Source organism: Notolepis coatsorum (genome assembly GCF_963971535.1).
Source record: "Notolepis coatsorum genome assembly, chromosome: 17".
Taxonomy (NCBI): domain Eukaryota; kingdom Metazoa; phylum Chordata; class Actinopteri; order Aulopiformes; family Paralepididae; genus Notolepis; species Notolepis coatsorum.
The window spans coordinates 24,847,046-24,859,065 of NC_140181.1; the positions used below are offsets into that span (position 1 = coordinate 24,847,046).

Consider the following 12,020-nt stretch of genomic DNA (forward strand, 5'->3'; position numbering starts at 1 on the left):
GCTGGAGAGGGACTTGGTTATCTGGTGCAGGTTGTTGTGATGCTGGGAGTGTGACAGGCTGGAGAGGGACTTGGTTATCTGGTGCAGGTTGTTGTGACGCTGGGAGTGTGACAGGCTGGAGAGGGACTTGGTTATCTGGTGCAGGTTGTTGTGACGCTGGGAGTGTGACAGGCTGGAGAGGGACTTGGTTATCTGGTGCAGGTTGTTGTGACGCTGGGAGTGTGACAGGCTGGAGGGACTTGGTTATCTGGTGCAGGTTGTTGTGACGCTGGGAGTGTGACAGGCTGGAGGGACTTGGTTATCTGGTGCAGGTTGTTGTGATGCTGGGAGTGTGACAGGCTGGAGGGACTTGGTTATCTGGTGCAGGTTGTTGTGATGCTGGGAGTGTGACAGGCTGGAGGGACTTGGTTATCTGGTGCAGGTTGTTGTGATGCTGGGAGTGTGACAGGCTGGAGAGGGACTTGGTTATCTGGTGCAGGTTGTTGTGATGCTGGGAGTGTGACAGGCTGGAGGGACTTGGTTATCTGGTGCAGGTTGTTGTGATGCTGGGAGTGTGACAGGCTGGAGAGGGACTTGGTTATCTGGTGCAGGTTGTTGTGACGCTGGGAGTGTGACAGGCTGGAGAGGGACTTGCTTTCTTCATTCCTTTCCCACCCATTACTCAGTGGGATCTGCATTTAGGACGAGCCGTCTTCCAGATGACACACTGGAGATGGGCTCTCTTTACATTCTCCCTGAAGGCCTCTGATGTTGGTGGCAGAGAGCAGAGCTTCGGCATTTTAGTTACAGTCTTTCTCCCTGTCCTAGTCATCCATGCCTTCACTCTTCTGCACCAGTCATAGAGGTCACATCATCAATTCCATAGCACGCACACATGAATTTTGTGGCTTGGTTTACAAAGCCTGCCTGCAGGCAGATCAGGTAACAGTCCTCTTATTGGAAACTTGGCTGGAGCACATTGGACTTCACTCTTGGTGTATTCATGTCATGGGGCAGTGAGGGGTTGGCTGTAGTAGTGCTACAGCAGAATCACATCTCTGACATGCTTCCCCTCCTCAGTTGTTGCATAAATAGCCTGTGCTGCTACAATGTCATCTGCCTCCTCATGGGTCTTAAGATTCTGTCTTGATATAGTGATGATGCCACCTGCTGATATCTCAGTGGCGGTAGGATTCAGTAAACGACCAGTTTGCTCTGCTATACTCCATGAACTGTGGCTTCAGTCACAATTTATTTCAAACTATTTCAACTATGATCTGTATACGTTGCTTCTAATTCTCTGGGGTGTTGACAACTTGGTTCTGAGGGGGAAGTGGAGAGTTCTGAGGGGGAAGTGGAGAGTTCTGAGGGGGAAGTGGAGAACTTTGTTCTGAGGGGGAAGTGGAGAGTTTTGAGGGGGAAGTGGAGAATTTTGTTCTGAGGGGGAAGTGGAGAACTTTGTTCTGGGGGGGGGGGGGGGGGGGGGGGGAGAACTTTGTTCTGAGGGGGAAGTGGAGAACTTTGTTCTGAGGGGTAAGTGGAGAGTTGGAGGACAGTTGGAACACCTTGCAGCCACCAGATCCAGCCTGGCAAGAAGAACAATTTGTGCTAAACTCAATGTACCCATCAACACAAGATAACATCTCCAATTCTCAATTTCCGTTGCAAATACTGATTGAAAGAACACTGACTAGAGCTGGGTTGGTTTGACTCAATGCTGTCCAACCATGGGATAACCCATAGGACCCATAGGACTGCACAGCCATCCAGAATAGTACAGTCCATCTGGTCAGTATTCCTCATGGACACCTCAACCCTCATTTCTTCCTTAAATTGGCTTTGCACTTGCATATCCTCATTTCCCCATAGTTATCAAACAGAGCTGTGGATGTGGGTGCTAGTTCATAGTCATTAAACAGCTGTGGAGATGGGTGCTAGCTCATAGTTATCAAACAGAGCTGTGGATGTGGGTGCTAGTTCTTAGTCATTAAACAGCTGTGGAGATGGGTGCTAGTTCATCATTAAATGGCTGTGGAGATGGGTACTAGCTCATAGTCATTAAACAGCTGTGGAGATGGGTGCTAGCTCATAGTCATTAAACAGCTGTGGAGATGGGTGCTAGCTCATAGTCATTAAACAGCTGTGGAGATGGGTGCTAGTTCATCATTAAACGGCTGTGGAGATGGGTACTAGCTCATAGTCATTAAACAGCTGTGGAGATGGGTGCTAGCTCATAGTCATTAAACAGCTGTGGAGATGGGTGCTAGCTCATCGGAGAGAAGATCTTCTAGATCAGTGGTTCTCAACCTTTTTACACCAAGTACCACCTGAGAACGTAGCTGGCTCTCCAAGTACCACCATATGACGACGTTAAAATAGTCTATTCACAGTTCACGCAGGAGGCAAATGTATTAATAGCATTATTTATTGTTAACTTTTGTCAGACACAGCCACAATGTACAAAGGGGTAGCACTAGAACTAGCAAACTCTTCCACACAACTCATACAATGCAAGGGGCATTGAGAACATAATAACTAACATTCTCACATAGCAAGTGAGAAAATAACTGTATTTCAGCAAATGTACTTTATTCTCTCTCTCTCTCTCACACAGCAAGCAATTGTCCTTCATTCTCACACACACACACACACACATACACACACACACATACACATACACATACACATACACATACACATACACATACACATACACATACACATACACACACACCATGTTGTTGTCCATTGACAACTCGCATAAGCAGGGCCGGACTGGGGAAATAATTCAGGCTGGGAAATATAGTGTGAAATATAGCCCCAGTCAGGCCACTTTCTAAGTGGGGGTCCCCCACCAGGAATTATTCTGTTACAAAGACTTAATTTCCTGCATTCTGGTGCAGGAATCTTTTTAAATGTACCCTTTACATGCTAGTGTTTGTGATGGGCATCACAAATTATTGAAAAAAAAAGAAAAAAACATATTCAATATATTTTTGAATTGTAACCCTTTAAATGCCAGTTTGTGTGATGGCATCACAAATTATTGTTAAAAAAATGTCTGGGGGGGGGGGGGGGGGTTATTACAGGCGACTAGCCATGTGTCAATGATTGGCAACAACACAGATTTTGATGGGTTTTTTGTAATGTCAGATTTAACAACTCTTTTCAGAGTATTTCATTTTTTATCTGACATTACAAAAAATCTAAATAAAAATGGTTATGATCAGGGCTGAAGTTGAATAAAAGATTTATGACTGTTTAGACTGCAATACTCTCTGTCACAGTGATCTCCTGGTTGTTCCCCACCTAGTTATCTAACTATCGCGCCGCCGCAACTAGAAACACTGGCCTGGCCGCGTGTATATTTTCCCTAACGGAGTTGCACTTCTGCGTTCGGTTTGCGTGATCTGATTGGCCACTGACGTTTTTTTCAGCGCCAATCGCGTTACTCCTAACAATCGCGCCAGCAGGCTGTTACCCTAACCCTAACCTTAACCAACTAACCCTAACCAACTAACCCTAACCTTAACCCTAACCTTAACCCTAACCTTAACCAACTTCGAAAGAGTCGCCAAGCTTAACCAGTTTGTTAGGAGTAATGCGATTGGCGCTGAGAAAAACGTCAGTGGCCAATCAGATCGCGCAAACCGAATGCGGAAGTGCAACTCCGCTAGGGAAAATATACACACGGCCTGGCCTGCTTCTAAGTTCAGTGGCCTGACTGCACAAAAAAAATGTTTTTATTTTTTTTTATAAATCTTTTCAAGTACCACCAAGTACCACTAGTGGTACGCGTACCACAGGTTGAGAACCACTGTTCTAGAGGTACTCTGTAATCCCATAACGCTGGATCCCATCAGTTCTGTGTCATGCATGATTTCAGATCATGATCTTTAACTCGTTCTCATCACAGTCATGGTCATCATAACTATCTTTTCAATAGTATTTCAGTATCCCTGAAGTAATAATAACATCTCAAATTCAGCAACCTGCTCCTCAGCAAGGATTATTGCCGTGTCAACTTCCACTGACAGTGTGGAGCAAGAGAACCATAAATGGTGACATTAACAAGCTGCTCTGGATGTACATCTGGATGGAGAGGTGGAGGCACATAGCAATCTTCTCTCTGATTCCATCTTTCTTGTCACTCTCCATACGAGCAAACCTTGTGAGTCTTCTGGAATCTGTCATCGTCTCTGTCACCTCATTTCAGCCAACTCCACCATTAGTTGGCTGCATACATGATGGCTTATTTTTAGGGTTCCTGGTTGAATCTTTTAATTTTTTATTTATTTATGTCCAAAATATCTTATGGTATATAGACTACATTTTATGAAGCTAGGTATATAGACTTATTAGACTATCAATTTATGAAGCTAGGTATATAGACTATATTTTATGAAGCTAGGTATATAGACTATATTTTATGAAGCTAGATATATAGACTATATTTTGGGCCAATAAAAAATGTAACACCCCAAGGTTCAGCCAAAAAAAGAAGAAGTCTTTATTTGTCATGCAGATTTAACACACACATGCGATGGGCGACCCACAGGAACACACACACATGCACTGAGTCGCTGAATGAAATATTCTCTGCACTTCCCATCCCGTCGTCCTTCCCCCCCAAGGGCAGCCAGTAGCAGACAAGGGCTGCAGCGTGCGCCGCGCCCGGGGACCAATCCAAGTGCTCCTGTCCATCTTCGTCAGGGACGCGACAGCGTTAGCGATCTGTTGTGCATGTTTTTCCATTGGGTTTATCTTATCGGGAGTGGAAACCCTTGCGAGCACGGGGAGAACATGAAGCTCCACACAGAAAGGCCCGGGAGATACCCCACCTGGGTAACTGGCAACACGGCCAATATGCCTGCAATTGAATACTATGAAGGGGTGCACGATATTGATTTTTTTACCCCGATATCGATACCGATAACTTTCTGCTCCTCAAGGTCGATACCGATAACCGATATATATATATTTATTGTATTATAATATTTTTTTTTAATGTATATTCTTGTAGTTTTGACTAGGGATGCCCCGATCACGTTTTTTGCCACCGATACAGATCACAGATCGTCTAACTATGAGCCATATCGGCCGATACCGATCGTTTTTGGTTTTATAAAAAGAAAAAAATTATTAATATATAATCTTTATTTTTTTTATATAAAATATTATATAATTATACTTGTAGTTGTATTATCTGTGAGACATCGGCCATCACGCAACAAGTCAAAATGCTCTATCTGCAAACAGCTCCACTGTCTGTGTGTATACTCTGCTTTGGTCAAATCACATTCAGCCCTCAGCGTCCCCAGTCAGAGCGATAGTTCAACAGGGTCTGAAACGTATAAGATGTGAAGCATGATAGCTAATTAGCCAATGTTCAGCTGCAAAAACCAATAATGTCAATTATGTTATAAGACATTGATATCAGGAGCTAGCTGTAGCTACTGCTAGCCGGCTAGATCACGTTAGACAATGCATCATGTATTAAAATAAAGTGAACTATTTAGTTTACTGGGTCATTTAGTTAAAACAGTGAGCTAACGTTAGCTACCTAGCTAACGGAGGTCTCATGCTGGCCGATCGATCGGCACGGGGCATCCCTATCATTCTTAAACTGAAATGCGCATTTGTTATCAGGATCTATCAGTAGCTAGCCAGTTAGTTAGACAATGCATCATGTATTAAACTAAAGTGAATAGTTGACTGTGTAGTTTTGTTTAAACAGTAACGTTAGCTAGGTAGCTAACGCTAGCCAGCACTTGCGAAAACGAATACCAAACTGATGATATCAGACGTTGATATCAGGAGCTATCGGTAGCTAGATAACATTAGACAACGCCTCATGTATTAAACAAAAGTGAATAGATGACTGGGCCATTTTGTTTAATGCTTGTTATGTTGAAAGAGGAGCTCTGAGGTGCTCATCCACTCGACTCTTGCCGTAAGGGTTTGTTGACATGCCATGGGTCTGGGAGGAGGGGGAGGGGCAAGGCGTGCAGCAGCAGCTGTGTGGCTGTGAGAGAAGAGCGAGTGAGAACTCTGCAGAGAATTGGATCATGTTTTCCGTGTCATCGATCGGTTTTCACGATCTGCGAAAATAAAGCATTATCGGAATTCACCGATCTCATATTTATACTGAATATCGGCCAATACCGATCGCTGGCCGATCGATCGGGGCATCCCTAACCAGATTTATCATGACATGAGCGTTACTACTATGAACAAAACAAAGCCAAGACAAGAGAACAGTTTTGACTCTTCAAATAAAGTGACTATATTTATTTTTCCAAATAAATATAATTTGAGTCGATCACAAAATTCACAATCCATCAATGTCATTAACAATGCGTTTCCCTGAACAATGAGTGAACTACGTAAAAACCAACGGGTATTGTGCTTTGTCAGTAGGGATGGGTACCTGTGAATCGATACCGGTACCCAACGGTACCCTTTTCTGTACTTTAGTCTCTAAAAAATCTACCTACCTCAGTTGTAAAAAAAAAAAAAAAATCCAAACTTCAAATAACCACATTTTTGACCGCTTTCGGCTTGCCATTGCCCCGACTGCTTTGTTGTTGAATCAAGTAAAATACCAAGTAAGCATATATTGTGCGTGTGAACGTTGACATGAAAAGAAAAAAGTTAAAAATAAATATATATATATATATTATCGGAGCTATCAATAATTGTATCTAGTTTATCGGGATGACGTCATAATAGCTGATATCGGCCCGATAATTATCGTGCATCCCTAAACAGAACATGTTTTATGCCAACTGAAAGAAAATATGTCTCTTTAATCAGGGAGATTTGTTCTAAATCGCTGAAGTCTCTCTCTGATTCAAGATGGCTGAGACAGGCCTATGTTTCCTATTTTATGTGGGTTGGTTGGAGCACGTGTAACTTCAATGTCCTCTTGTTCTAGCATGGAGGCTAATGTATTTTTATGTTTTGGGATTCAGGCCCCCCATGTTGTAGATGTGGACTGGTTGATGTGGACTGGTTGCCAGATGCTGAAAAGCTAAGTGAAGCAGCCCAAGGGTGCAGCACAGCCGGAGGACGCTATGTCCCACAGACAGTCTGACGGTTCCCCGGGCGACCAGGCCCCTCTCATCCTCGAGAGACGCTTCTCCTCAGACCTCCAGATAACTGTGACGGATCATTGCGGCCAGTCGGCATCCCAATCCGATGACTCCTCGTCACCCCAGCAAGAAGATTCTGAGGGGGGTGTGACGTTGGCACCTCCGCAGGTGGTTTTGAGCACCCAAAGCCCGGTGTCGCTGAAGCTAGGCACCCAGCAGCTCATCCCCAAGACTCTGGCGGCGGGTAGCAGCAGCGGCCGACCCAAGAACCGCTACCACACCACCGTGGTCACCTTCCCCCTGGGGCTGGAGAGCTCCTCCAGGAACCGACACTCTGCCCAGGCCGACGTGTCCTGGGAGGACTATGACAGCGACGGGGACGGCTTTTCGCTGAGGAGGAACCGTAGAAACAAGTCCTACAGGGCAGCTGTGACCAGCCTCAATATAGACGCCATGGCCGGGGGCCGGAGTGCGGCGGCCACACTGAAGCCTGTCCAAGAGGAGCGGGCCGTGAGTCCAGGACCCGCACGCAGCCCTGGGCGCAAGGTACATCTGTGTGTGGGGGGGGGGGGGGGGGGGGGGGGGGGGGGGTAGCGGCTTCCTCAATCCCTTAGAGGGATTTTTTTTTACATTAAGTGAGTCCTGTGGTCGGAGTTCTGGTTGGGTTCTGAGCAAACAGGGTTTTAATCCACACCATAACATGCTGTCAAAGGTTTTAACAGTGCGTAGTAACTACATATTATGCACTGTGTCCTAGTTCAGAAGAATCAAGCATGGTAAATGTGTCAGGACTGCTGTTTCCTGTTGTGGATGGTTAAAACCTTTTTGTTTCTGTAGCGTGTTGCTTATCTGAAGCCTCCCAGTTTTAGCCTCCCACACAGAACTCTGGCCACGGGACTCTTAATGCTTATGCATCGATTACACCATTACTTAATGTAAAAAGGTCTTCTTCTGGTGGTCTGTGATATCAATGAGCCTGGGTCCTCACAACAAGAAATAAAAGGCAAAATCCCATTTGGACCCCTGACTTTGAGTTTAAGAAGCCATTACTTAAAGAATCGAATTGTGATTATTTCCAATCTGCATCATACAGGTTGATTCTGGTCAAAATCTTAGATTTTCTGGGCACTTGAGTTGGATGCAGATCTCCCCTCTGCAATTCAATTCAATGTACTTTTACTTTTCATAAGTACATCCAATATCAAATACTTTTATACTTTTACTTAAGTATAATTTTTTATGCAGGAACTTTGCTAGAGTACCATTTTATCTGGGTATTTCTACATTTACCTAAGTCATGGAACACAGTACTTCTTCCACCACTGAAGGGACATATTTTAGTGTTTTTGATAACGTTCATTGTTGCGCAGTTTCCCTGTTGAGTTGCATTGCAGCCAAGTGGAGCACCGACTCAGTCATCTGTGGTCCAAGGGACCAGATGTTGGTTGGAATTGATGGGTACAAAGCCAGAGGATAGAATCATAGGGTCTAGGTTGAGTGATCCTATGACCCTATCACCTATGACCCTATATCCCTTTAACCACCTGTAGCTCCAAAGGAACTGGACAGACACTGTAGTTAAACATTATCAAGCCAATCCAATCCTTTCACATCTAGTGATGACACCGGGTTAGATTGGTGTTGGAAAAATGACAGAATGGCATGGATCGCTTTATTCAAACAGTAGAGACCAATTTATTTTGGGGAACTCTTATATGTATGACTCCTTATTTACACGATTTTATACTATTTACATATACTTTCATGAGAGAAAAAATACCTCATCTAATATAGTGCCTTTCAAGGAAGTCATGATCAGTCATGCATGAAGTTCCTTTACTTAATATTCTGATAAAATAGTACTCTGGTAAAAGTAAAGGTCCTCCATTCAAAATTGTACTCGAGTAAAACTATAGAAGCATTTCATATTAAATATATTTAAAGCTGCAGTTGCAGTAGGCAACTTCTGAGAGCGAGTTTACCTTCCCAGCAGAAATAGAACAAGCTCTGCATCACTTGTCAATCCCTGCATGACAACAAGGGATTCCACTACCAGAGGCACCAAACATCTGATTAACATCTGCATCAACAACCAATCAAATGTTTTCGACCTGCCAAGTGGTGTTCCCAGAGTCGCATTGGAAAACCAAGCCCACCATCATCACGTTTCTCGTCAAAGGATTCACAATGTGCAAAACTACCTACCAATCAGAGGCTGGGAAGTATTTGTTATTATTTAATTGCTGGTTCCTCTGGGAGTTGAAAACCCTTGTTGCATGGGCTCGAAAAGTGATGTAGAGTTTGTTCTATTTCTGCTGGGAAGGTAAACTCACTCAGAAGTTGCCTACTGCAGCTTTGAGTATCACAAGTAAATAGTCAATCTTCTATATGACGTGTGTATATTGTACAGTGATGCCACAGATTACTTGTAAAAATAATCTGATTACTGATTACTCCTTTAAAAAGTAATCTAGTTACTTTACTGATTTCCTTGATTATCAAAGTAACTTAGTTACTTTGAAAGTAACTAGGTTACGAAGTCGTCGTCGTCCCCCCTGCTGCTGCCACAACATAAGAATGACATTTTTTTTTTTTTAATAATGCTTTATTGAAAGTGCATAATGTCATAAATCATGATTGGCTGCTCAGACAGGTCATCATGAGATGTCATCAGCCATCAGGCCATATAAGGTCACAGCTGTCCACTGCTCAGGCACTCTAGGACAGTGGTTCCCAAACGAAATAAAATAGAAAATGTATATAATATAAATACAATATAAAATTGTAAAACCGTGGTATTATAGTTTGTTATTCCCATGTGTGTGTGGCTGTGTGCATGCGTGCGCGAGCGCACGTCCCATCTCCGGTCTAGCTGACTGTACCCCTGGCTCTCTTATCATCAGCATTATGAGATAGTAACTAATTAGTAACGCACAGCCACTTGGAAAAGTAACTGTAATCAGAGTACTTTACTGGCTTGTAAAAAGTAACAAGTTGGATTACTATTTACTGAAAAAAGTAATCAGATTAGAGTAACTAGTTACTTAGTAACTAGTTACTGGCATCACTGATATTGTATATGTGTGTATTCCAGTGCTTGGGAGCATTCAATCCTCGATTCCTTGACCTCTAAATAAGTGGTACGTCCACAGAAGAGGTTGCCCTCCGGCTCCTCACATGCAGAAAGAGAAAGAGAAAACAAAGGGGTGAAAATATAAAATATGAAGATTCTTTTGGCACATAGTGATGCATGTTAGATGAGAACTAGGTGCAGACAAAAGGGGTAAAATGGAGGAAAACTAACATTTTCTATTTTTTGGGATGTTTAAGTACAGTAGTAGTGACCTTCCACCACTGGTAATGCTCCTCAAATGAAAAAGCAAACCAACATGGTTGGTGAAGCACCGACCGCCACACAGTTTGCACAGAGCAGCTCCACAGAGCCTCACGGAGCCTCACAGACCTTCATATTTCCAGAACTGCTTCCTACTAGGCTGAGAACTGATTAACTGAATTAATAAATAGAAAATTAAAGCTTCAAGATATAAAGTGAAAGACAAGCTGGAGAGAGATGTGAAAAGTGGAGTATGTCTCTCTCTGAGTGAGTGTGTGTGCGGTCTCTCTCCTGCAGCAGCGAACCCTGGGCAGAAAGAGAAACCAGCGGCATGCTGGATCCTTCAAAGACGGTATGTAAACTATGCGTCACTGAATCCACGTCTCATTACTTAACACCAACTGGAAAAGTAGCTTCCTCTCTTGAACATGGTTGTTGACAGTACAGATGAATAGTCTTAAAGGGGAACTATCTTATAAATGGCCTTTTTGAGTGTTTAGCATTGTTTCCTAGCTATGTGAACTTATATTAATATGATCTATGTCTCAAAATTCTCATATTGGCGCATTCTTCCAATTCTCCTCTCACAATATTCACCCTCACTGAACTGAGTCATTTGAAAATGTGCCCTATATGTGATGTCATAAAGACACTGCTGCATGTTAATGTTCAGGCGAACACGACGCTGCACAGTGGTTTAGGAGCCCAGGCTCAACACAGCTCGAGATCTTGAGGTAGAAAAATGCTGTTTTTGAGGACTTGATTAGAAATACAAAACAATGAATAAAAAAAAATATATATATTACAGAGGTGTTCCATAGACTCACAGGAATTGTGTAAAAGTGCCCAAATAGTGAAAGAAATAGTAAAATAGTTCCCCTTTAAGGGGGAACTATTTTACTATTTATTTCACTATTTGGGCTGTCATGTACAGAGGTCTATTGACCATACAAGATAGCAATCTGGGCAGGTGTTACATGAGCAAAAAACAACCCCCTCAGTAGAAAATGCTCCTCAAAACAGTCCCGGGTAGGCAGATAGTAAACAAAGACGTTTTCAGATGGTAAATTGTATTTATTAAGTGTGGGGCTTCCAACCCACGGCCTGTTCCCCAAAGGGAAAAAGGGGATGTTATTAGGGGATTTCAACCCTAGATCACACAGAGGGAAAAGGGTAAGGGGAGAACAAACAAGACATACATATAAGGCAACTCAACCCAGATAGACAAACCTTGAGGCTACCGCACTATGTGGCCGTGTGAACATCAGAGAGCACACGGTTCCATACACAAGGTGCAGAAACAGGCTGGCACCATCATCAGTCCCTCAGGTCTATGGACTAGGGCTAACTGCATGTCCATATTATATGAACATACACACATATATCTATATCCACGCAGTGGCAAACAAAGGCAACCTCATACACGGAGGTCACTGGCACATGACACACAACAGGAATCTCGACGTGCGTGTGCTGTCAGCTACTTGTGCACCCGCCCCTTCCTGATGTGACTGCCATCAGCTGTAGTTCATTAAGCAATCAGCACCCTTCAGTATAGGGACGGGCAGCACCTGACAGGAAGAGAAGAAGAGACATCATTAGCTCTCATGTTC

The 12,020-nt window shown here is 43.5% G+C and overlaps 1 protein-coding gene across 1 annotated transcript in view; it reads left to right on the forward strand.

The window, feature by feature from the left end:
• arhgef16 (Rho guanine nucleotide exchange factor (GEF) 16) overlaps positions 1-12,020 on the forward strand; it is a 77,165-nt gene that overhangs the window by 3,747 nt on the left and 61,398 nt on the right. Inside the window, exons 2-3 of the mRNA XM_084333343.1 lie at positions 6,954-7,619; positions 10,705-10,759. Of these exons, the coding sequence (XP_084189469.1) occupies positions 7,056-7,619; positions 10,705-10,759 (619 nt within the window). The 5' untranslated portion in view covers positions 6,954-7,055. The remainder of the gene's footprint in view (positions 1-6,953; positions 7,620-10,704; positions 10,760-12,020) is intronic.